Source organism: Triticum aestivum, chromosome 7D, assembly GCF_018294505.1.
Source record: "Triticum aestivum cultivar Chinese Spring chromosome 7D, IWGSC CS RefSeq v2.1, whole genome shotgun sequence".
NCBI lineage: Eukaryota > Viridiplantae > Streptophyta > Magnoliopsida > Poales > Poaceae > Triticum > Triticum aestivum.
Genome location: NC_057814.1, coordinates 638,927,178 through 638,953,657, shown reverse-complemented (window position 1 = coordinate 638,953,657; position 26,480 = coordinate 638,927,178). Strand labels below are relative to the sequence as shown.

The following is a 26,480-nucleotide window of genomic DNA, read 5'->3' as shown; positions in this document are numbered from 1 at the left end:
CGCGCAACAAAAACAACCTATGGTGGTAGCAAGAAAAGACTACGGTGGTAGCAAAAAACACTTGTCGTCGAGGCTCGTCGTCAACGCTTGCAACAAAATTACCCCCAAGGTAGCTCCGCGTCACCATCCGTTGGATCCTTTGAAAAATGCTGGTTCCAGCAAAAGCAAACTACGGTGAAAGCAAAGATGTTTCCAGCAAAAATATTCTCAGAAGAACAAATCTGAAAAAGGTCGATTGTAACAAAAAGAAAAGTCAGTTCCAGCAAAACAAATCACTGGTTCCAGCAAAAAATCTCAAACATGTCCCTGTCCTCCTCATCGTTAACCTCTACACAGGAAAAACGAGAGGAAAATGAGCACCGCCCCCGCATGCGCCGACCGCCTCGCCTCCGTTTTTTCCTCACCGTCGGTCGCTGCCCTCGCCGACGGTCGCCCCCCTCGCCGCCGGTCGCCGCCTACACTTCTCGTCGGCTCCATGCATGTAGCCGCGTCCACCCGCAGTGGCATCTCCGGTGAAGATGGCAGCAACTTGCCGGCGAGCTCCATGGTTGTAGCACCCTGATGCGCCGTCGCCGCCCCCTCACCGCCGAAGCTCGCTGCCCGGGGTTGCGTCAGCAACAGCCAAGATTCAACGTTGTTCATGGATGTATCAGAAAAAACGCCAGTCGTAGCGAAAGAGAACGATAGTTGCAGCAAATTCATCGCCGCCGCCGTCGCGGGTCGCGCCTCCGCCATGATGGATGTAGCAAAATCCCTCACCGATAGTAGCAAATTCAAAAGACGGTTGCATCAAAAAATCTTGCCACCGTCGATGCTCGCCTGATGCTCGCAGTCAACGCGCGCAACAAAAACAACCTATGGTGGTAGCAAGAAAAGACTACGGTGGTAGCAAAAAACACTTGTCGTCGAGGCTCGTCGTCAACGCTTGCAACAAAATTACCCCCAAGGTAGCTCCGCGTCACCATCCGTTGGATCCTTTGAAAAATGCTGGTTCCAGCAAAAGCAAACTACGGTGGAAGCAAAGATGTTTCCAGCAAAAATATTCTCAGAAGAACAAATCTGAAAAAGGTCGATTGTAACAAAAAGAAAAGTCAGTTCCAGCAAAACAAATCACTGGTTCCAGCAAAAAATCTCAAACATGTCCCTGTCCTCCTCATCGTTAACCTCTACACAGGAAAAACGAGAGGAAAATGAGCACCGCCCCCGCATGCGCCGACCGCCTCGCCTCCGTTTTTTCCTCACCGCCGGTCGCTGCCCTCGCCGACGGTCGCCCCCCTCGCCGCCGGTCGCCGCCTACACTTCTCGTCGGCTCCATGCATGTAGCCGCGTCCACCCGCAGTGGCATCTCCGGTGAAGATGGCAGCAACTTGCCGGCGAGCTCCATGGTTGTAGCACCCTGATGCGCCGTCGCCGCCCCCTCACCGCCGAAGCTCGCTGCCCGGGGTTGCGTCAGCAACAGCCAAGATTCAACGTTGTTCATGGATGTATCAGAAAAAAACGCCAGTCGTAGCGAAAGAGAACGATAGTTGCAGCAAATTCATCGCCGCCGCCGTCGCGGGTCGCGCCTCCGCCATGATGGATGTGGCAAAATCCCTCACCGATAGTAGCAAATTCAAAAGACAGTTGCATCAAAAAAATCTTGCCGCCGTCGATGCTCGCCTGATGCTCGTAGTCAACGCTCGCAACAAAAACAACCTATGGTGGTAGCAAGAAAAGACTACGGTGGTAGCAAAAAATGCTTGCCATCGAGGCTCGCCGTCGACGCTTGCAACAAAATTATCCCAAGGCAGCTCCGCGTCACCATCCGTTGGATCCTTTGAAAAATGATGGTTCCAGCAAAAGCAAACTACAGTGGAAGCAAAGCTCCCCCCCCCCCCCCCCCCCCCCCGCGCATCCCCTGCTCGTCTCCGCATTGGCGATTTCTCTGGTGTTTTGATTTGGGTGCTAGCTGTTGGCAAGAACTAAGGTAGGGGATGAGGAAAGGAAGTTTTTTTTTTTTTTGAGTAACGGATGAGGAAAGGAAGTGAATGAGTGGAGGAGAGCTTCCGTACGGGATAAGGATAGAAAGGATGAGCAAGTGGTGGTGGGCCAGATGGGCTGCGCTGGCAACTGATGTGGGCACGCGGGCAAACGGGGTCGTCGTTTGATCAAAAAGAATCGCGCTTCTCGCACGCGACCGGCCGAACATTCCGCCGGCGCGCCGTATGGAAACGATTCCCTATTTTGCGAGCTGTTCATTGTATTTTACAGTTGCCGTTCGTTCGTTCTGAATTGATTAGAGTCAGCTCGTGGCATTGGCTAGCTGCGTGGTTCGATTCCCACCTAGCCCGCCGCTTTATGTTGACCTTAGATGGGCCGGCCCAGGTCAGACATCTCCTATGCGAAACATCGACAGCTTGCTTAGCTGGTCCAGGTCGTCTCCAAGAGAAGCTAGCTCTGCTCAGTCTTGACGATCGTCTACTCATGAGATTGACCAACACGAGAAAGTGTCCATCCCATGGAAGAAGCAAGCATGCAGTTGCATTACAGGTTACTCATGAGATTCACCAAAGCTTGCACGCGACCTTCTCTTGGAGCGAAGAGACGAGCCTCACTTTTGCTTGGTTTAGTCATCTATACAGCAAATGAATCTATCAGACATCACCCATCACATGTGCATAATGTTTCTGAAAATTGATTATTCAAGAGGCACATCGCTTTGCTAAACAAAAAACGTGAATGATAGAGAAAAACTATGCTACAAGAAAACTACAGAAAATTGTAAATGATAGGGAAAAACAAGTAACACAAACTATGCTACAACAAAACTAACAAAGCAAAAGCAAACACCACTAATGACTAATGAGCTACTTCACTTAGACTGAGACTCGTGAGCTACTTCACTTAGCTAGTTCCTTACATGCAGAGGTATTCTCTTGACGATTAATAAATACACATGGCAGCTCATTGTGTACACTTAGCTAGTCACCTATACAGTTTAGTTGCAACTGAAATAAATGTATTTCTAACTATCAGTTCCGAATCGCATTATAGGTCTGTTATTCATCTTTGTAATGGTGCGTGCTATCCTTGATATCTCTAATTTTTCAAGCAACCTGTTACACTCAGTGTCAAGGAAATGTGAACGTACCGGTCTATTCATCGTCAGATAGGCATACCACATCTACACGAGCGGCCACGCCAGGGGGATCATTGCGCAGCCCAAGCTTTCCTGTCAGCCATTCATCCAGTGATACTGAATCAGAGTCTGACGGTGGCATGCCTGATGCGGAAGGGCCAACACCCCTACTTGGCAACACATTCAACGCAGCTGAGGCAACGCTAGATGTCGTAGTCAAACCTCGCGGTGATGTTAGTGGCAGAACTGGACTTGGAACCGAAGATACGGGCGACAGCAGGCGTGTTGGCTGTGAACTTGATGGCAGTAGTGGAACCTGCTGAATTTGATGTGAGCTTGATGGCCCCAATGGTGCAGGTACAGTGGGGTGTGAACTTGGGTGCAAGCTTGACAGTGATGGGTTCCCTGGGGGAACTGCCTGTGGGCATGATTGTCTTATATTTACTGGAGTCACAGGGGTAGACCGTGTCCTTGCAGACGTGCTCTCGAGCCAAATTGGAGGCTGCTGCTGATTTGCATGTGCCATCGAATGCACCTGTGGAGGCAACCTGTGCTGAAGATGAGGAGCAGGTGCACGCGTTACTTCACTCTGGACTCCAAAGTTTCCCCGTGGCAGAACTGGCGCGAGACCAGAAGTAGTTGATGTTGATCTGACAATGCTTTGTAGTACGGAGGGGTTAGGTGAAGATGGCGATGATGATGATGGTGATGGTTGATCGACCTGTAATGGTTGGACATGATGCATCTGCACTGGTGGTCGACCAGCTGTCGACGATGCAGTTGGTGATGCAGTCGATGCCGCCGCTGAAGGCCTCATGGGAACTTGCTGAGAAGCCTGTGGTCTCTGGTGATTTGGAGGGCTGTGGGCTCTAGCTGCAGATCAAAGTAATTAGATATTAGTGATAGAGATTTGGGACGGATGTTTGAAAATCATGTCAGCATATTCATTTAAAGGACATCAAATATGATTGCTTATAGTCAATACTCAGTACCATGCGCTCCAGAAGAAGATATGAATTTAGCCCGAAAATCGTCAGCTAGTGACTGGTTGAGGATAACTTTCTCACATAAATTATCAAGCGCCTTCCTTTGCTGAAGATGAGTGGAATCATTTTCTTCAAGTAACAAATTATACTTTTGTTTGACCTTCTCTATTTCCTGGCTACACTCGGTCATAAGTTGTGATTGCTGTCCATAAGTCAAAAAATAAGAACAAGATGAGAATCCCAGAACTGGTGTAAGAAGTTCACAACTAAGATATACATGAGCTAGAAGAAACAACAAACCTTTAGTTTGTGGGCTTTATTACGTGAGTCAATGTATAACCGTAATCTGTGCAACTCATTTTTCAGTGGTTCATCACCAACTGGTGGATGATTAAACACCATTGGAGCCCCCAGAAAGAGTTGTGCTGAAGAACCCGGGGCAGCCTCGGGTTGATGACTTGGTTGACACTGATAAGGGCTTGTTCTTTCAAGCGGAATACTGGACAGTGGAACCGATGGCAAACACTGAGATGATGGTACACCAGAAAGTAGGCTTGATTGTTCTACATCTCTTTGTGAAAGCACAGTTGGCACCATATTTGGTTGTGCGGACTGAATTGTCAGATCCGTCGGAGTAGAAAGTTCCCTGGATGCTGATGGTTGCATTTCAGCTTGCAAAGTCTGTGCTGGTGTTATACCAGAACGGTCTACTTGTTCTGCCTCTCTTCGTAGAAGTGGTGCTGGTGCTACAATTGGTTCGGCAGACAGCATTACAAGATTGGCCTCAGCTTCAACTTCCTTAGACATTTGCAAGGAAGCCTGGCTGGGCACAGGAGCGAGAGTCTGTGATTCCGGTGGATCTGCCTGAGTAGTGTCTCCATTGCCGGTGTTAACTTCCATTTCAGCATCTCCTAAACGTCGGTCAGTCTCTCCCGGTAATGGTTGCGAACCCACACCACTCTGTTGCTCAACATGTTCGGTCCTTCTATTGTCACCACTTGAAGATTCCTGATATATGTTACAGGTACATATGATTAGTGTCATATAGGATACTAATAATAAAACAGTCAAAAGGAATACTGGTGTAACCATAATGTAATAAAGTACCATGAACTGGAACACGGAGACCATGTGCTCAGAACTGACTCTAATGGAAAGATAAGTGCTGCATCAACTGGGATGTCCACTATTTGGAAGTACGTTCAAGTAAATGGATACACAGAGTCACAGATGCTCATAGATGAGCCTACTAAACATTTATTTTCCTTTCGTTATATTGCAAAATACAAAGAACTTAAATGGGTAATCTACAAACCGTAAAACATGACATAGTATGAAAGGAAACATACTACATACAGTTCCACCTTGTATGACTAGTGTACTGTACAGACCATGATGAGCAAGTAACTATGCTCACATTGCTACGCTGAAAGAGCAAAAACAACACATCCTAGATGAGCCTACTAAACATCTCCTTTCCTTTTCGCTATATCACAAAGGAAAAGGTTTCTGAAAAATCTACAATCCATAAAACAAGACATGAAACTTGAATGAAAGCTTCAATGTGTTATGATCTTACATAAATTGACTGCAAATTAAGTTGGAAGTTTCTGTAAAAAAAAGTTAAGCTGACAGTTCCTACATATAGATATTAAGCTTATAGAATAACTAGTAAGTATAAGACCTGATTAATCCATGCCCTACCTGATCAATAGAATTATCAATTGCAGGACTAGAATTTAATTGTCGTTGAACAGACAGAGATGCCCCTCCTTGCGAGTCGATGCAATCAAAACTATTGCTGATCATGTTCTCTGTCAAACCAATACCTTCTGATGCTAGCCTTCCTTCACTGTGGATAAAAACTTCAGCAGAACCATTTCTCGCTGCTTCTGCATTGATAACATCAGATGGAATCACACCACGAACCAATGTAACTTCCATCGCTGAGGTTCCGTGCAAAGACTGCGGACAGTTTGCCAAAGTAGCTGTATCAACACAGGAGCTAAAATGGCTGAATTCCTCAATAGCAAAGCCTGAATCTGGTAAACAAATACTTTGATCAAAAGTATGATCTAATTGGCCAGATTTTGCTTTGTCAAGGAAATCTTCCTTCAACTGCAACTCCTTAGTCCACACCTTTGATTGCTGCCAGTCAAGCTTCTCACGTTGGTACCTCATGTGCTTCAGAAACGCACATAGTAGCATAGTAAACCATACAACTATTAGCTTCGTTTGACCACCTCTGTCCTCTGGATCAGCTTGAGACCTACGAACATGTTCCACAACTATTCTGCATGCTTCTCTCAGTTTCACCACTCCCTTGTGCCTGTGCATGTCAAACATTGCCACCTCGTTTGCTTGTTTATCATGGATATTCTTTTCTCTCAAGGAGAAAACCATGTCAACCAAATTAATTCTTTTCTCTCTGATTCTATTAAGAAGTACATCCTTTGATAAATGCTGCTTTGCATGAATCTCTGGAACAGATAGCAGTTCCTTGACTTCCTTCTCTCCTGGTACGATAGCCTCAATCACTAAATTATGTGAATCCTCTTGGTGTGATTCGTTCCCACCAACAGATGCTGCCTGCTCAGGGATTGATTTGCCATTTCCATATTTAGTTGAGGTCTCCTGCTCATATGGTGATATGTTCTTTACTGAAATTGATTGATTATTCTCGCCTGTTCCGCATACTCTATGTGAGAACTCCTTCTTTAGGATCCTTAGCTTGTTATAAACCAACTCAGCGAGAGTTTCACTGCACTCATATTTCAAGTGTTTTTCAGCAAGGGCCAGTGATTCTCTATGATTAACCTGATGCCTTGAGAGAGAAGCAGCACGCCAGCACTGAAATAAAGCATGCAAAGAAGGAAAACATTCATCAAGAACAGCAACATCTAACATTGAACATGTAGTGCAAAATTACAGAAGGCTCTTCTCTAACCAGTGCAATGTTGAATGCATGCAATATGTGCTTTGGCTCCACACTGACTTGGTGATTCTTCAAAGTATAATGAAGAAGTTCATCACATAAACATTGAACACTTCCCTGCACAACATGTTACCGTTCCATCAAAGAATCCAATCAGCTAAAATAGCAAATGGTGAGTATATGAAATCATGTGTCTTCATGAATTTTAACCTCACTGGAATGGTAGGGTGAATTACGTTTTGATAACTTGTCTGTGTATTTATTTACTACACATAATGTATTGATGTACAGAATGCTGCACTCTTCAGTTTAGGCACAGTTTATGATTGTTGATCAATTACAGACAACCAAACATTTTACTTCTCTTTGGGATGTATTTGGTTCTTAATATTGTTCTTACAGAACTTTCAATACTGTCAAATTAGGTTACTAGTTCTGACCAAAGGAATATATTGGCAAAAAACTATCACTAGGTATTTGTGACACAGCAAGAATTAAAACATCAACAGAACAATGAGGTCGTTACATTCAGCATACCGGTAGTTCAAACAATTCATATAGCTTTGATAGCTCTGGCTTCAATTTGATGTGAAGACCTTTTTGTGTGTCCTGAAGATGTTCCACCCCTACAAAATGGACTCTGTTAGAACAGTGCATTATGTGCATGAAAAACAGAGCTAATAATTACAGTTACAGCAGTATACCTTGTTCCTGCCACGTGTGGTCAACTGATATTTGATGACGACTAGATGTAGTATTAATTTCAGGCAATATTGAGTCCTTATCTTCGCCAGCTAAAACATTTGCAGATGAATCCAAGGTTCCAGCAATTTTTCTACGTTTGGTACTGGCCTCATCGGCAGGAATGTTCCCTTCTTCCATGTTTTGTATCTTTCTACGGCTTCTTTGTGCCGGCTCAGTTATATACTGCCAACGAGGAGACTTCCCATCTAGCAAATTTACCCAGAATTTTGGCAGATCACTATCAGGTGCAGATATCCCGCCCCTCTCACCTACTACAACAGTATCTCTAGAATAAAAAGGTCCATTCAGACGAGCTTGTGAAATGGCTGCATTGCTCATCTCAGTGCTGGGATCATTTTTCGTGGACAACTTCATTAAGTACTCCTGAAGTACTTTATCCATGAACAGTTTTTCAGCACCAAAATCATTGCTTAAATATGCATCATTTTTTAGCTCTTCGAGTCTGCTGAATTGAAATGATGCACCCCAACTAAGCAGAGAATGGCTCAGGATAGGCGTTATATTCTGGCCATTGCTATCAAGAATATGATCATGCTTTGCAAGTATAAGAGCCTTTTCCTCCAATGTGCAAGATGAATACAGACGAAAAATGGGCACACATTCAGATTGTGACTCTATGCTGATCCTCTGGAGGACTCTCAAGTCATTTGTGGGATTCCAATCACTACAATATATGATGATGACATCAACTGAAGATAGTTTAATGCTTGGGAGACATGCACGACTATCAATCAAGAAAATAAACCGGCCCTTAGTCGTGTCATTGAACATACTCATTGCACCCTGTTTCTTTGATACAGCGAGACCACGCTCCAGGCGTTCATATGACTCGAAACCATATCTTTGACGGACAAAATCATCCAAAATGTCACCCATTGGGTTGCCAGCCCCACCACAGGACTGCACACAGAAGAAAGAAACGTCATATTGCACTGGTAAGCTTGGGAAACCTTTCCAAAAGATCATGATATTTAATTCTAACAATGATGAATCAGAAACTACCCAAACAATGAGCTTAATAAGGGATATACCTGTCAGCAATTAAAATGTACCAAAACATGTTTTTTTTTAACCGATGCCAAGATGTTAGAACATGTGCTTGCAAAATGTTGTTTCTGAAGTGAACCGTATGTGGATTGTACCAAAGAAAGATAAATTTCAGAATCAAGACAACGAGGGAAACCCAGACCCTGAGGAGGGTCAGAGATGCCTCCTTAAAACTAAAGGATTGAGCATGAACTTATTTCAGGATGAGCCATCTCTAATAGGGACAAACCTAGAACTTCAAATATTTTGGAACAGAGGAAGTAGTAATGAATCACACATAACAGGCATTACTACATAAATTGGGCCAAAATTAAATAATGGAAGCAAGAGATTATTTGAGGCATGGTACCACAAAACGCTCACCTGGGTAAGGATAAGAACTCTCTGCCCTTTTCCCTTGATTTCTCGGAGCATTTTGTCAAGAAGCAGTAGCTTGCCACTCGCACGCACTCCAATATCTAGGATATCAGTTACTGGGTAGCCCTTGGTAAGTGAGGTTTGGAGCATTGCATCTACTAGATAAGGGTGGTCGCAGCACTGTTGCATGATAAGATCAGTAAAGACAGTTAGCTATGCACAATGAGTACCACTGCAGATTCCGTCTCTCCCTACTGTGAAAAGAAGGTATCATGCATGCTCAGAAATTTTAACAGCTAACCTTCCGGAGGGATACAAGAATGTTGCGAAGAGCACCAACACTGTCAGTTTTTGAATGTGATCGAAGCGCTGGTGAGTTTGAAAGTAAGGTATAACAGTACATTTCTAGTTGCACTCGTGAAAGGCAAGCAGGAACCCAATACTCCACAAATTTTGATGAGTCCGCTTTCCGGCCCATTGCAGTGTGAAGTGCGAACTCTGAACAGTCATGAGTTGGCTCTCTAGCATCCATTGCAGGACTGCTTTCAGCCACAATATTTTGCGAGCACAGATCAGCAGTCATATGTGCCTGTACAAGAATTGATAATGTAACCAAGTCCTTTGATACAGATGGTAGGATGACAAGAGAAAGAAAAGCAACATTGCAAATAACAAGCCAACATACTGAAGCAGCAAGGATGTTACAAAAAATCAAGCATATGCTCAAGTTGCTAAAAGGAAACTATACAAAGTATTATGTCAGGTGAACACTGCGTCCTGCATAAATTGCACTCCCTCCGTCGCAAATTAGTTGTCTTCGATTTGTCTAGATACGGATGTATCTAGACATGTTTTAGTAAGACAACTAATTTGGGACGGAGGTAATACTATAATAAAGTAAGAAGCTCAAGACGTTATACGAGATAATGCAGGTGCAAATAAAGAACGTTTTGATGTATTACTGGAACATGTGTTTAGTTATTTACTCCTATTTTGCTACTCGAGACTTACGACCTATAAAGGATGAAGGAAAATAACAATGATACTTACAACAATGCTTTGTGATAATGTAAGGTCAAGAGTTGTAATAATTTAAGCCCAAGAGGTGATATGTGATATGGAACAACGAAAGAACATATTAATCTATTACCAGAATATGGTATTTAATTCTAATTTGCTACTCTGGGGTTAAGACCTGCAAAGTATGAAGGCAGAGAGGACTGGTACTTACAGCAACGCCTTGATTTCATAATGAGTATAATTAAAAAAACAAGAACTCAAAAGAATAGAAGATGGTTGAGCAAACCTCTGAAATGGGAGCAGATATTTCAACATCAGTTTTTGACCCATCTGTCTCCAATATCACCTCAGGAGCTTCACACTGAGCAGATTTTTCAACATCACTTTTCAACCCATCTGTCTCCAATATCACCTCGGGAGGTTCACACTGGCCAGAAGTATAGCCTTCCAGACAATTATTGACGACTTGACTTAAATGTGCCTTGTCATCTTCTTCATGTGCGCCACTTTCTTCATACCTCAAAACAGAGCCATTGTCTTCCGCGTCCACCATGGAAGCATTTCCTTCGTAGCCTTTAAAAGTAGCAGCAGGGAATACATCACCAAAGATAGATGAAGGGATGAAGTCATTGGAATGAAAAGAATTGACATGCCAAAATTTCATTGATAACAAGCTATACAAGGCTATTAAAATGTTAAGTCAGTTATTTCAATACGAGTGCTTTGCATGGAACGTCCTGCGTTGTTTTTAGAGCATGCAGCAAGCTAGTAATAATTCATCCTAACCGAATCTGTCACGAGAATATGTTAAGCATTACATCTTCAGCTATCTAAGATGAACCTACATCATATGCAGCAAACAGCAAAGTCTTGGAGATGGGTGTTTGCAACAAACAGACCAACTGTGATAATGAAACAGGCAAACTAAACTGTGACTATCATCCCAGTTGATTGGACAAGCAAAACATGCGTTCAAAATCACAGGGAAATCAAGTTAAGTACCAGGGGATTTTTCATATTCTTCAGAAGATGTCTTGAAGAGACTTGTATAGCTCTTTGCAGTTAGCCTTTTCTGCTTCTTCAATGACCTGGTACCACTCTCGGAAGCATCATCATGCTTATGCTTTGCTGAGTTGTGTTCATCAATTTGTCCATTTACGGTTTTGTCGGGAGTAGCCACTGGACTAGGAACTCCATTTGAATCATTTGAAGCGGTCGAAGCTGAAACGGTACTTTTCTTTATTCTGTCGGACGTTCTTGGGGTACCAGCCTTCATTGTCGGCCCTTTTAGCTTCTTTGGCGACGATTTCGGGGTATCAGGCGTGCTGGGGTTGCTCCTGCCCCTCGTAGATTTCTGCGAAACCGGTGTGGAGGCAGAACTGACGGTGGTTGTCCCAACGGGGTTCTTTCCTCTTGTTTCTCGGTTCGACCTCCTGAGGTTTGGCTTCTGCTCATCGCTTGTTTCACGCGTGGACGAGCTTCTAGACTCCCTTCCACCGGCAGACGAGGTGGAGGTGGATGCAGACTTGGCGATGGCGCTGCCTTTCCTTGCACTGGCGTCCCCTGCCCCCTCATTGTTCGCCCCTCCTGACCGGGTGTTGGCCATCCGCTTGAGTAGAATCAACGCATCAGGCAGGGCACCTGGAATGTCGCAATTAGAAGCAAAGGGGGGTCAGAAATTAGGCAAACTGGCTCCCTGAAATGTACTCTGAAATCATGGATCAATGCATCGCACACGAACGGAAATAGCAAACAACTCATCACAATTCTCTAGCAAAAAAAAAAGCCCAGATGTTTTCTCCTCCAATCGTGCAATATCAGCAAACCCACAGCTTGAGCAGCAAGCATTCCCTCATGGCACAGGGGCATGTAGTACTACAGTACATCACAAAAGTTGGGGGTTTTTTTACCTCAGGGCCGAACTGCTGCGGGGTCGAGCCGGCGGGCGCAGGGAGGCCGGGTAAGAGAAGAGGGGCAGCGAAGGCGGTGCCGGGGTGGAGCTTCTGCGGCGGCCCGTCGCCTCGGCCGAGCTCCTGCGGCGGCCGGCCGGCCGGTCACTGTGGCCGAGGCAGATGGGGGTAGGGGGCGGAGCGGAGCGGAAGGCAATGGAGGTGGGTGAGGGGGTGGAGGGGGCCGACGGGGTTCTTGAGGCGGCGACGCGGGAGCGCGCCGGTGGGCGGCTGCCGGACGGCGGAGGCGGAGGAGAACCCTAGAAATCGGGGCTGCCTGGTCTGTCGCCGGGTCGGGGATCGGGGCTCGGTTCAGCTTGGACAGTGGCAAACGTGTGTAATTTCATCGCAACTCGGGGGGTAAAGACGGCTGGCCAGGGAAGCACCTCCATGCGCATGCATGTGTTTTAAAAAAAACATTTAGATTTGTAATTGTCAGGAAAATGAAAATTGCTGACGGCACAAAAACAACAGGTACTTGAAATGTCATCGTGGAGTAGAACGGACAATGATTATGGCGTGGGAGGAGAAGGGGTGAAGCGTCGGCAGTAGTCCTGGCCATCTCAGGCCCGGCCCTGTCGGCCCACCCAGGCCCGGCCCTAAAATCTAGGGCCTAGGCCCGATGGGCTTGCCCATGGGCCGGGCTTGGGCCTGAGTTTTGAGCCCACCCGCAGGGCCTGGACGGGCTTGGGCTTGGCATATTGGTATTTTAAGGAAGAGGCTCGGCCCACGGCCCTAAGCCCTAAGGGCTTTTCAGGGCTTTTTACCAGATGGGCCGGGCTTGGGCTTGAAAAGTAGGCCCGATGGTAGGGCATGGGAGGGCCTGGGCCTCAGTTTTTGGCCATGGGCTTTTTTAGGCCCGGCCCATGGCCAGATATAGTCGGCAGTGAGGACCTAAGCTAAGGCATATAACAAACCCATGTAGAGGGTCATGAGTCGGTACATCCTCAACCCAAGGGCATATGCACTCATTTTCTGAAAAATGCATTTTAAACGTGTTTTAAAATGTTGAAAAATTCAAAAGAAAATTTCATGCATACATGTTGGCAAATGTGTGTGCGCGACACAAAGTTTTGTGAAAAAATGTCTTTTTTGTTTTGCCTCCGGAAAAGACAAATTGCGGTGCTTCTGAATAGCGTTTTACGACATATTTTTGTCTTCTTTTCACAGGCCATAAAAAAAGATTTTTTTTCGTGAAACTTTATACACGCACATACAACATGAAGACGTATGCGTGCAACCTTCTTCAGTTTTTTTTAGCATTCAGGAATGTGTTTTTCAAAGTGGGTTCATATGTATCCAGGTTCATCAATGCACTTTCCGGCTCTTCAACCCCTTTTCTTTTTATAATATATGATACGCATGCTTGTGCGTATTCGAGAAAAGAAAAACTAAGGCATCACGACAGCTCTAGGGCACGACGGTGGTAGATTTTAGAGCCGCGAGTTGGGTTCAACCTTTGTCCAAGAGGAATAGGAAACAAGGTAGGGAGATACATTCATGGCTAAGTTCACATACATGAGTAGTGCATCGCCATGAGGCGTGGGGGTGTCTTGGCCACCATTGTTGAGCCCGCGCATGGTGACGCTCAAGGGCCGCGTCGGGGACGTTATGCCGTCTGTCTTCATCAACTCGTTCCCCATCCCGGTAGGACGCCACTAGTGTGGGCACCTCGTGGAACCTGCGAACCATGGCAAAGTTGGCACGTGGCGCCGCACTACGTCACATGTCGCACGTGAGGTAGATGCTTGATAAGGACAAGGTGGTGCAGGTTGTGGGCCACCTATCACCACTTTTGGCTCCTTCATGCTGCGATTGCTCGAAAAAAAATTCAATAAGGGTGTCAACCTTGCTAGCATTACTAGTTGTATAAGATAATTAAACGACAAAATGGTAAATGATTTTTTTATCTTGTTGGAGCAAAATATAACTGAAAACAAAAGTGTGCATGAAAGTTGCTGGAAGGTGATTCTTATGTTAAAAATGGATCGAGGTTCATAGGTTAGCCAAGTGTGTCTCTTAAACAAATAAGAATGTGGTAAGTAACATAACCATGTGAAAAACCGCAGAATGGAATATTTTTCATGTCCAAGCCAAATATATACGATGTGTTGACATTATACAAGCAGTACATCCATAAATCTATATACAATAGGAACAATAAAGGTGTTCATTGTCATAACAGATTAATGATTAATTTAACACACATATGAATCCAAATTAGGATATGGTATTAATTACAATGAGATGAATGGAGGGATTGGTGACAAGGATGTGGATGACGCTAATGATGAAGATTGATGTCATAGTCTCCTTGATTGGGGTGATGGCGTGGCGGTGCCCTTTGGTGGATTCCCCCTTCGGATCATGATTGGAGGTATTGATGATGATGATGATGGAGGGCGTGAGTTTTTTAGAATCTGGTTCGTGGTTCTGGTCTCTTTCTTCTCCGTGTGTGAAATCTGAACACACGGGGTTGAAGTAGTCGACAAGGTGGCAGCAGCATCATATGGTACGAGCATGGATGCTCGTACCGCACGTCGTCCTTAATGCCTGCGTAGCTAGTTTTTTTCGCACGTGATCTTCTCTCAATAGGGGAGTTTTTTTTTGAGTGGTGACCGCATGTCATTAATGTGGGCGGCAGACGGACGGACAGACGACCATCGTGTCATTTGAACGCGGAGCAGTCGCGTGCACCGGGAAGCGTCGCGGGTGGCTCTCTCTCGGCCGACGCGCCACTTCAATGCGGACGCCGGTGAGCGGTCACGTCCGCTCTTGGTGGGCATGAATGCTGGCACTGACGCTCTGGAGCGGCGCTGATTGTTTCGGGCGGGAGACGCGCGGGCGAGGGAGGGGCTTTGGGTGGGCCAAGACGGTCAGAAGCGGCCTTGGGTGCTGTCCGGACGCCTGCAAAGCCCCCCACACACGTTTGTCTCCGGTTTACGGAAGAAAGTACGTCTGAACCGCCCTACGGACCGATACAGGCCCGCATTGGATGGCACAACATGTCCAGACCGCTCGATCCGGACGGAAGCAGACGGTTTGAGGGTCACCGTTGGAGTTGCCCTTAGGGCCTCTTTGATTCATAGGATTTTGAAAATGTAGAGATAGGAAAAGTATAGGATTGGGGTGGCATGTCAACTTGAATCCTATAGGATTAGCAAGGAGTGTTTGATGTTACATGAAAAACAAAGGAAATGTAAAAAGAGGTTGGAGTGGATCTTAGGTTTTCCATAAAATGTAGTACAAAAGATTTCATAGGAAAAATTCCTATGGGATCCAATCCTATGAATCAAAGGGCCAACATAGGAAAAATTCGTAAGGATTTCAATCCTCTAGAATTCCTTTGAATCAAAGGAGCCCTTAGTAGTTAGTGTCTTTTTTTTCAGGTTCTGGACTTGCCATGATTTTGACCATCTTCCCTCCAGGAGTATTTAACCAAAAACTACCACAATTCATGGAAACGTGTCGAAAAACTATCACTTTACGATTTTGTGCCAAAAACTACCACTTTTGTCCTAATCTGTTGCTAAAACCTACCAAGTGTGCACACTGCTCGCTTTGGCTCGTTTATGATAGTGTGGCCCATATGTCAGGACGGAAAAAGTCAGCACCGTTAACTTTGCCGTCACCGTAGAAAGAGATCAAAACGGCGGCGGCCTTCACCGGAGGCGGAGAAGATGAAGTACTATGGCGGTGCGGCCGCATCTGGAGGAGACGGCGCGACCTGCAGACAGCGCTCCGGTGCGAGCAGGGCGGCAGGGAGGTCCGAGAGAGGCGGACTCGGGGCGGCCTCTGCCGGATCTGGCGACGACGAGGCTGGACGGTGATGGGGAGGTTTGCCAGCGGCGAGCCCCGGGACGGCAGCCGCTCGGGGCGAGGCCATGGCGACAGGCGGCACGGGGCGGTTCGCTGGGCGGCAGGGCTACGCCAGGGAGGTGAGGCTGCAGGATCCGGTCGCAGTGGGGTCGGCGACTGCCGGCGGTGCTCCGGTGACCACTGCAGCGGGCCAGGGGAGACGAGCGGGGGGCGCGGGCGTGGCGGGAGCTTGGGTCCGCGGGTGGCTACGAGGACAGGCGATCACGGGCGTTAACGGCTGGCCATGAGCGCTTTGCCACGCTGGCACCTAAACAGTGGGGTGGGGCAGTCAGATTCGGGTTTAACCCAGGCAAAGCGAGCAGTTTTCACACTTGGTAGTTTTTAGCAACAGATTAGGACAAAAGTGGTAGTTTTTGGCACAAAATCGTAAAGTGGTAGTTTCTCGACATGTTTCCATGAATTGTCGTAGTTTTTGGTTAAATACTCTCCCTCCAGCCATTCAATGTTGTTTGTTAGAGTAGTCATTATGGTATACGACTTCTAGTCCAAGTCAGTTTTGTACCCCTACCCCAAGCCGGTTTGTACCCTCTTATATACTCTTGTATGCCGCACCAAATCATCAATAAGCAACAGTTTTATTCAGCTTTCATGGTATCAGATACCGGTCCCAGGGTTTAGGGTATGGCTCCGCCAATGCCACCGCCGCCGCCGCCGCCCGGCTACTTCGAGCGCCGGGCCGCACTCATCGCCAAGGCTGCCAACGCCGCGGCCGCTTCTCTCTCGGCCCTCACCATAGCTCCACAAAACTACCCTGCACCCATCCTCGCCGCACCAATATCTCTTGCTGACACAATCTCCGACGTCAGCCCCTACATCCCCATAGTTCTTGATCTCGCCGCCCACAACTACTACCATTGGAGACATCTCTTAGATCTCCACCTCGGCCGCTGCAACCTGCGCTCGCATGTCGCCGCCAACTATCTTCCCCGCCCCGACGATCCGCAATGGTTGAAAGACGATCTCGCGATCGTCCAGTGGTTCTACACCCGCATCACCACCGAAATCTTCAACATGCTCGATCACGACGGCGCCACCGCTGCCAACATCTGGCACTCCCTCCGTCAGCTCTTCCAAAGCAATACCGACGCTCGGAAAAACGCTCTCCACACCGAGCTTCGCAATATGGTGCAAGGAGACGCCCCGGTGAACCTGTTCTGCCAGCGCGTTAGGACCATTGGTGATGAGCTCCGCGAACTCGGCGATACAGTTAGCGACTCACAGCTAATCAATATCGTCGTCGTCGGCCTCAGCGAAGACTTTGACAAGCAAGCCTCATTCATACCGATGATACGGCCCCCTCCTACCTTCGCTGAAGTTCGTTCCTTGCTACAACTCGCGGCGGAAACACAAGCTCGCAAGGACTCTCGCCCCAAGGTCTTTCATGCTGCGGCTCATCCTCCTCTGCCGTCTACACCAGCGCCGCCTTCCAGGCCGGCTCCTGCCGCCGGGCCGTCCGCATCGTCATCTGTTCAACCGCCCCCAGGCTGGCGTCCTAGTCCGAACTACCGCGGCAAAAACCCTATCTACAGGCCGCCGTCGACTCGTTCGGTTCCGCCTACGACATCACCAGCACCGAGTCCTGCACCACCCACCAGTGCTCCATCTGCGGTTGCATGGCGGCCTCCTCATGATCCTTGGACGGGGCTTGTTCAAGCATGGCCCATGCCCTGGTCCGCTCCGTCCACCCTCGGTGCTCCGCCGGCATACTCAGGTGCCTGGCAACCCGGCCTTCGGCCGCCTACTGGTGCTCCCGGGGTTCTCAACCCCCGACAGCTGGCCAATGCCTATCACGCCGCCCCGACGTATGCTCCTTATGGTCATTACAGCACCGACGGCGGCGCCTATTACACACCTCAGCCGGCCGTGCTCCCGACGCCACCCCCACCACAGCCGGCCAATGCCTACTAGACTCCCCAGCCGGCCCTACTGCCTTCACCATCGTATCCGCCGGCACTGCTTCCGACGCCACCCTCACCTGCGACGCCGAGCTGGGATCAAGCTGGCTTTCTCCAGGCCATGAATAACTTTGCTGCACAAGGAAACTCAGGTACGGATTGGATCTTTGATTCAGGGGCCTCTAGTCATATGTCTGCATCTAGTAATTGGTTATCTTCTTGCACTAAATCTCCTTTCCCTTCCATTATCCTTGGAGATGGATCATCTATTCCTATATATTGTGTTGGTCAGGCTCAAGTTCCCTCTTCCACCAAACCTCTTTTACTTCGCGATGTTCTAGTTGCACCCGCCCTCATTAAAAATCTTATCTCTGTTCGCCAATTTACTTGCGACAATCTAGTTTCGGCTGAATTTGACCCTTTTGGTTTATCTGTGAAGAAGGATTACCTGACCAAGGCCGAGATCGCTCGCTTCAATAGCTCCGGTGATCTTTATTCTCTTAATGGAGTTCCTGCCGCCACCCCTCCAACATCCATGCTGGCCTCCGTCGATCTCTGGCATCGTCGCTTGGGCCATCCCAACCCCGCCGTCTTAGCTTCTATGCTTAGTGAATTTACCATACCATGTAATAGGGACTCTCATAATTCTGTGTTTTGCGAGTCTTGTCAATTAGGCAAACATGTGCGTCTTCCCTTTAGTTCCTCTAGTTCTTGTAGAACTTATCCCTTTGAATTAATACATTGTGATTTATGGACCTCTCCCATTGCAAGTGTTTCGGGTTTTAAATACTACCTTGTTATCCTAGATGATTTCACCCACTTTGTCTGGACTTTTCCTCTACGCAACAAATCCGAGGTCCATTCTCTTTTCCTTAATTTTCAACGCTATGTGTCTGTTCACTTCTTCCTCCCAATTCGCTTTATCCAATGTGACAATGGTCGCGAGTTTGATAACATTAAAAATCGTACTTTCTTCTTACAACATGGCATCCTGCTTAGGTTCTCATGTCCCTACACCTCCCCTCAAAATGGTAAAGCAGAACGCTCTCTTCGCACCCTCAATGATATAGTTCGCACTCTCCTCATTCAATCATCTATGCCTCCCAAGTTTTGGGCTGAAGCCCTACACATGGCCACCTTCCTTCTAAATATTCGACCTTCCAAAACTAAACCCAACACTACTCCCTATTATTCCCTCTTTCTTTCCCATCCCGACTACTCCGCGGTTCGTGTTTTCGGTTGTCTCTGTTTTCCCAATGCCTACGCCACTTCTGCAAATAAATTGTCACCACGCTCTATCCCATGTGCTTTTCTCGGCTTCTCTGACGAGCACAAAGGCTATCGCTGTCTCGACCTTCACACCGGACACGTTCATGTCTCTCGTCATGTCACGTTTGCTGAGCACATTTTTCCTTTCTCACAACGCACTACTACACCATCCAACACCCCTAGCTCCGCAAACACCCCCTCTCCCCGTCCTTTCCAACTATATACTCCCCTACCTGCCGAACACAACTTATCACCACCACCATTAACACCCACCATAGCCAATCCCAACCATACACTCACCCCACCCGAGACGTCCCCAACACCCCCGACCCCTGCTCCCTCCCCAACACCCCCGGCCCCTACTCCCACTCCACCACCCAGCCCTGCTCCCACTCCACTACCCAGCCCTACTCCTTCGTCCGACTCTTCCGCTGCGCCGGACTCACCAGTACCCACCTTACCCCCTCGTGCTATTCCTACAGCAGCCCCGATTAATGATCATCGCATGCGTACTAGGGCCAAATCAGGATTTCATCAACCCCAAGACCGCCTAAACCTTCATACCTCCGTCTCTCTCACTTCTCTTCCAAAGAATTACAAAACTGCTCTACTTGATCCCAATTGGGCCGCTGCCATGCAAGAAGAATATAATGCTTTACTTCAAAACAACACCTGGCAACTTGTTCCTCGTCCTCCCAATACAAATATTGTTTCTGGCAAATGGATTTTTCGCCAAAAGTTCCACTCCGATGGGAGCCTCTCACGATATAAAGCCAGGTGGGTTTGTCGTGGCTTTTCTCAGCAACAAGGAATTGATTACGAAGAAACCTTCTCTCCTGTTGTTAAACCTAGCACCATTCACACCGTTCTTAGTGTTGTTGTCTCCTCTTCATGGCCCATTCACCAACTTGATGTTAAAAATGCTTTCCTCCATGGTTCCCTTCAAGAAACTGTCTACTGCCAGCAACCTCTGGGTTTTGAAAATCCATCCTTTCCAACTCATGTATGTCTTCTTCAGAAATCTCTCTACGGTCTTAAATAGGCCCCACGAGCTTGGTTTCAACGCTTCTCCTCCTTCATTCAAACAATAGGCTTCACTCCATCTCTCTCCGACACCTCTCTTTTTGTGTATCATCAAACTTCTGACACTGCCTATTTACTTCTCTATGTAGATGATATCATTCTTACCGCCTCCTCTCAAAAGTTCTTAGATCATATTGTCTCTCTTCTTAGATCTGAATTTTCTATGACTGACCTAGGACTCCTTCATCATTTCTTAGGCATTGCTGTTGTTCGAGATTCCTCCAGCCTTTTTCTTTCCCAACGCCAGTATATTCTTGATCTTCTTAATCGTGCTGGTATGCTTGACTGTCAATCATCTCGCACTCCTGTCGATACTAGTTTTAAACTTTCGGCTACCGGTGAACCCTTTTCCGATCCTACTCTCTATCGTAGCCTAACAGGTGCTCTCCAATATCTCACCATTACTCGTCCTGAAATCTCTTTTGCTGTTCAACAAGCATGTCTCTATATGCATGATCCCCGGGTTCCTCACTATAATCATGTTAAACACATTCTTCGGTATTTAAAAGGAACTCTCAATCATGGTCTCCACCTCAATAATTCTTCTCCAAACTCGCTTACCGCATACTCTGATGCAGACTGGGCTGGTTGTCCTGACACTCGAAGGCCCACTTCCGGTTTTTGTGTTTTTCTTGGTAACAATTTGATTTCTTGGTCTTCGAAAAGACAGGTTACAGTCTCACGTTCGTCGGCCGAGGCTGAGTATCGCGCTGTGGCACATGCCGTTGCAGATACAATCTGGATTCGGCAGTTACTCTCCGAGCTACACAGGCCTATTGAGCAGGCCACTATTGTCTACTGTGACAACATATCAGCAGTCTACATGACCAGCAATCCAGTTCAACACCGACGCACAAAGCATATTGAGATTGATATTCATTTTGTTCGTGAAAAGGTTGCTCTTGGTCAGGTTCGGGTGCTTCATGTTCCCTCTACGGCTCAGTTTGCTGACATTTTCACCAAGGCACTGCCAACTAAGCCGTTTCAAGATATCTGTTTCAGTCTCAATGTCGTTGAGCCTGCCGTTGATACTGCGGGGGGGGGGGGGGTGTGTGTTAGAGTAGTCATTATGGTATACGACTTCTAGTCCAAGTCAGTTTTGTACCCCTACCCCAAGTCGGTTTGTACCCTCTTATATACTCTTGTATGCCGCACCAAATCATCAATAAGCAACAGTTTTATTCAGCTTTCATTGTTGTCCTTGGACACTTCTCTCCTGCTCTTCTTTCTAACAAGTATTCCCTCCGTCCCAAAACGTATTACACTATGGGATACGGCGTAATTAAGCAAAAACGAACGGCCCGGCTGCGGAGCACATAGCAGGGTGGTGCTCTATCTTTTTTATAGGAAAATTAGGTAGTGGGTCACAGCAATTTAGAAATGATGGATTTTTATATAAGAGTAATGCGTTCTTGTTGTGTGGTGCCTAGAAAACAACCTAGCTGCAGGCTCCATTTGGTGCCATGCCATGATGGAGCCATTTTTAACAATACAAGAGGAATAAAGAAATTTGTTGGCCGACATGACAGCAGCTCCTAACTTGATTTAGTCGTTGCAGGCCCTCCACTACGCATAAAATAAACCAATCTTTTAGAAAAGCAATAATCACCCCTGATCATCTCAGCGTCGGAATCATGTCGGCGGCTGACTGTTCCTCTAGCCAGGTTGCATCTGATGTCGACATAAATTTGTTTTTCCATGCCATGGATAGATGTTGCTGTCCATTGGTGTTAGCTGATTACAAAAATAGCCTGCCCAATTCTGCCCCTCACACTCTTGTGATATCCAACCAATGTCCCTGCGAAGCTCAGGAGCCTCCCATCCATGGCACCCAATTTGTACCACAGCAGTCTTCCAGGGGCCTGGAGGAGAGAAGGGAGATGTGACAGGTTGTTTGCGCCCATCCATGGCCCTGTTGTGTTGTCACCCACCAGAAGAAGAATGGAGCTTCTGTCTGTCTGTCTGGATCGGAGGATTTTGAGCTGCGAGGGGTGGAGAAATTAGGGGGAGGAAAGCGTGGTGGATCCATTTAGAGGCGCGCTCCCTCTTTTGGCTGGGTTCCTTGGGAAAGCAGGGAGGGGAGGAGGGTGGTGGCCATTGAGGTGGTGGCCGTCGCCGCCCTTCCCTTGGCTCCCCGCCTTCCTCTTCCGCCTCCTCCTCTTGCTCCAATAATCCTCCCATCCTCAGCAATCTTCTTCAAGAGGTAATCATCTATCAATCAATCAGTCAATCCATCCATCAATCGAGGAGCAGTTTGCCAGTTACTTGTTGTGCTTAGTTCCAGCTCCTGATCTGATAGATGAATTTTGTTCTTTCCTTTTTGTTCGCATGTTGATTCCGGTGATTAGTTGCGTAGTAATTGAAGAGGATCTCCCTGTGTCCAGATGCTAATTTCCGTTTCCTGTGCCGGCTGGATTTGATCCTCAAATCGAATCGAAATAAATGGGGGAAAGAATCTCTCTTTAATTTTTTTATTTTTATTTTTTGCAAAAGGAAAGAATCTCTGCAAATCAATCGATTATCCGTGCATCCAATTAGCCCCGTAATCGCCGTTCATAGGATCCAATTTTATTATTCCCGCGCGCTGACGCAAAAAAAATTCACATTTCGTGGTCGTTGCTGTTGAAGGTCTGCGCAAGAAAGGGGATCCGTCCATGGCGGTGGTGCTGGACTCGTACGTGAAGCGGTGCGCGGCGGCGCTGGAGGAGTTCGCGGGGCAGGAGGCCTGCGGCGCGCTCGGCATCCGGGACAACGTGCGGGGCCTGCTGGGCACGCTGGCGCGCATCGACGCCGTCGTCTCCCACGAGGAGCGGCGCCGGGTGCTCAGCTCCCGGGTGGACGCCTGGGTGGTGCTGCTCAAGGACGTCATGTACGAGGTGGACGACGTGCTGGACGTCTGCGCAGCCGAGGGCGCCAAGATCCTCGCCGACGACCACCCGCCCGCCCCCAAGGTGCGCTGCGCCTTCATGTTCTCCTGCTTCCGCTACTCGGGGCCCCAGAAGTTCCACCACGAGATCGGCTTCACCATCCGGGACATCGACATCCGGCTCCGGGAGATCGAGGACGAGATGCCGCCGCTCCCCGCCGCCGGGGCGTCCCCGCGCCCCGGGGGCGCCAGGAGGGATTGGTTCACCAGTGAAATGTCCAGGAGCTGCCACGACGACGTGGTGAAGCCTCGCGCCGCGGTGGGGACGCAGGTCCACAAGTCCGTGGCCGGCCTCGTGCCGAGGTTGCTCAGGGAGGGCAAGAAGAAGGTGGACGTCTTCGCCGTCGTCGGCGCCGTGGGGATCGGCAAGACCACGCTTGCCAGGGAGATATTCACCGACGAGAGGATGACTGAAAACTTCCCCATCTGCGTGTGGGTGAAGATGTCGAAGGATCTGTCCGAGGCAGCTTTCTTGAAGAAGATCATCGCCGGCGCCGGTGTAAATGCTGGGGACACAGAGAACAAGGAGGACCTCCTCGGCCTCCTCAGCTCTGCTCTTTCAAAGAGGTTTCTCATCGTCTTGGATGACCTGGACAGCCCGGGTATATGGGACGATCTGCTGAAAGATCCACTGGGAGACGGCGTGGCAAGGGGCAGAATACTGGTCACGACACGGGACGAGGAGGTGGCGGCAGGCTTGAAGGCAGTCGTCCACCGCGTCGACAAAATGGATGCAGAGAACAGCTGGGCGTTACTGCACGAGCAGGTCTTCCTGGAATCCGATTCAGAGGAGGTCCAAGCGCTGGAGGATGTCGGGATGAAGATCGCGGAGAAATGCGAGGGCCATCCTCTGGCAATCAAGGTCATCGCAGGTGTCCTGAGGTCGAGAGGCACGAGCAAGGCCGAGTGGGAGATGGTCCTGAAAAGCGACGCTTGGTCGATGCGGCCGTTGCTTCAGCAGGTGCCACAGGCTCTCTACTTGAGCTATGTTGATCTGCCTTCTGAACTCAAGGAGTGCTTCCTCCATTCCTCTCTGTACCCAGAAGACTGCCCCGTTCGACGCTTTGATCTCGTGCGGCACTGGATTGCCGAAGGCCTTGTCAAGCCCAGAGAGAACAAGGAACTGGAAGAGTCTGCTGAAGAGTACTATCTGGAATTGATAGGCAGAAACTTGTTACAGCCTGATCCTGACAATCTTGACCAGTGCTGGATGACACATGATCTCCTACGATCTCTTGCCCGCTTCCTGATAACAGATGAGAGCATCTTAATTGACGGTCAGGAGAGATCGAGCATGGGCTCGTTGTCCTCATTGTCAAAGCCTCGGCATCTTGCATTGTGTAACATGGAGAACAGCTTGGAGGATCCGATTTCAGTGAAGCAGCAGATGAGCCTAAGGTCACTGATGCTCTTCAACAGCCCGAATGTCAGAGTGATAGACAATCTTCTTCTCGAGTCAGCCACGTGCTTGCGTGTCTTGGACTTGAGCAACACAGCAATAGAGGCTCTCCCAAAATCCGTCGGCACCTTGCGACATCTGAGGTACCTCAATCTTGACGGGACTCAGCTCAGCGACCTACCCTCCTCCGTCGGCTTTCTCGTAAATTTGCAGACCTTGAGCCTTGAAGGCTGTCAAAGATTGCAGAAACTCCCTTGGTCCATCAGTGAATTGCAAGAGCTTAGAAGCCTTTGTCTCGAGGGAACCTCCCTACGCTATGTGCCAAAAGGTGTGGGTGAACTCAAGCATCTTAACCATCTATCTGGTCTGATCATTGGTCAGGACAACAATGATCCTGAGGGCTGTGACTTGATTCACCTTAGAGCCATGTCTGAATTGAGGTACCTTCAGATAGAGAGACTTGATAGGGCTACTTCTGGGGCTTCTGCACTCGCAAACAAGCCATTCCTGAAGGTTCTACACCTGTCTGAGCAAGCAGCATTAATTGAAGAAGAAGAGAATGATGAAGAGCAGGAGAACCAAGAGGGCGCAGAGAAAGAAGAAAAGGACGGACATGAAGTAAAAAATGCTCAGTGGATTAGAGATGATTCAGCTAAAGTGAGTGAAAAGATATGGAATGAGCTCACCCCACCCAATAGCGTCGAGAAGCTGGTAATCAAGAACTACCAAGGTCAAAAGTTTCCGAACTGGATGGCGGGTCCCAAGCTAAGCACCTCCTTCCCTGCCCTTGCCTTCCTTGATCTTGACAACTGCATGTCATGCACCACTCTGCCTGCCCTTGGCCGCCTGAAACAGCTCAAGTCTCTGGAAATCTCAAATGCAGACTCCATTGTCGCCATCGGTTCTGAATTCCTCGGCACCACTGTGATGTCACAAGCCATCTCATTCCCCAAGCTTCAGGTTTTGAAGCTAAGAAACATGAAGAATCTGGAAGACTGGTCCTTAAGTGTGGAAGAGAGCCAGACATTGCTGCCCTGTCTCAAGTCACTGCACATACAGTTCTGCCCTAAACTCAAAGCTCTGCCGGAAGGTCTGAAGGACGCTGCTCTGTGCGACCTTCGTGTTGAGGGTGCACATTGCCTTACAGAGATAAAGGACCTGCCAAAACTATCTGATGAACTCTATCTGAAAGATAACAGGGCGCTTCTGAGGATCTCCAACCTACCCGCACTCAAGTCACTCACCATCGACGACTGCGCGAAGCTGAAGCACGTGTCGGGCCTCGACACGCTGCAGCATCTCAGGCTTGTGTTCCCCCCATCCACGGAGACATACTATTTCGAGGAGTTGGTCATCTTCTGGAACATCGCGTTCCCACGGTGGCTGGAGCTGCTGATCCGTTTGCAGGCCAATGGCCTGCATCGATTCGAGCTGCAGTGTGCACTCCCTTTACTCAGGAGCTGCCTGGAGGGTGGGAAGAACTGGCACGTTGTGCAGCAGATCCCTGAGGTGCGCATCACAAGCACCGATGGCAACAAGTACATAAGGTACAGCAAGGCCCGCCGCATCTACGAGACGAATGCTCAGTGTGAAGAGAAGTCTACCTAAAAATCTTGGTATGCTGTCTTCTCCACTTTTCAGTACTTGTGAAGTTGTCATCTTATCCTTAATCTCTGGAGTGATACGGTTTAATATGGTTTAAGTACTTGCAGGAGTACTTGGCAGCTGTTTGGTAGACATGTTCGGTCCGACCGTCCCTACTGCTCCAGGAGATGTCGTGGTTTACATCAGGGAGTCGTCGTGTTGTTACTAGAAAAGGTTTGATGAGGCCTGAGGAATGAGTACTGTATTT

General features: G+C 48.1%; 2 protein-coding genes across 4 annotated transcripts; one reads left to right on the top strand and one right to left on the bottom strand.

The window, feature by feature from the left end:
- Positions 1-2,142: 2,142 nt before the first annotated feature.
- Positions 2,143-12,513, bottom strand: LOC123167019 (uncharacterized). Of its 2 annotated transcripts, XM_044584857.1 has the most exons (14): positions 12,139-12,513; positions 11,231-11,869; positions 10,515-10,801; positions 9,510-9,797; positions 9,215-9,388; positions 7,744-8,704; positions 7,577-7,665; positions 7,052-7,156; positions 5,809-6,954; positions 4,405-5,112; positions 4,111-4,306; positions 3,341-3,991; positions 3,131-3,211; positions 2,143-2,613 (listed from the first exon to the last, which is right to left on the bottom strand). In XM_044584857.1, exons 2-13 carry the CDS (start codon positions 11,832-11,834, stop codon positions 3,135-3,137), a joined length of 5,286 nt encoding a protein of 1,761 aa, XP_044440792.1. In that variant the 5' UTR covers positions 11,835-11,869; positions 12,139-12,513; the 3' UTR covers positions 2,143-2,613; positions 3,131-3,134. The 2 variants fall into 2 exon arrangements, with proteins under 2 accessions (XP_044440792.1, XP_044440791.1); XM_044584856.1 differs by having other exon boundaries at positions 3,131-3,991.
- Positions 12,514-22,196: 9,683 nt separating this feature from the next.
- Positions 22,197-26,480, top strand: LOC123164021 (putative disease resistance RPP13-like protein 1). 2 transcript variants are annotated; one of them, XM_044581444.1, is made up of 3 exons: positions 22,197-22,506; positions 22,932-26,244; positions 26,332-26,473. In XM_044581444.1, exon 2 carries the CDS (start codon positions 22,958-22,960, stop codon positions 26,234-26,236), a length of 3,279 nt encoding a protein of 1,092 aa, XP_044437379.1. In that variant the 5' UTR covers positions 22,197-22,506; positions 22,932-22,957; the 3' UTR covers positions 26,237-26,244; positions 26,332-26,473. The 2 variants fall into 2 exon arrangements, with proteins under 2 accessions (XP_044437379.1, XP_044437380.1); XM_044581445.1 differs by having other exon boundaries at positions 22,202-22,506; positions 26,341-26,480.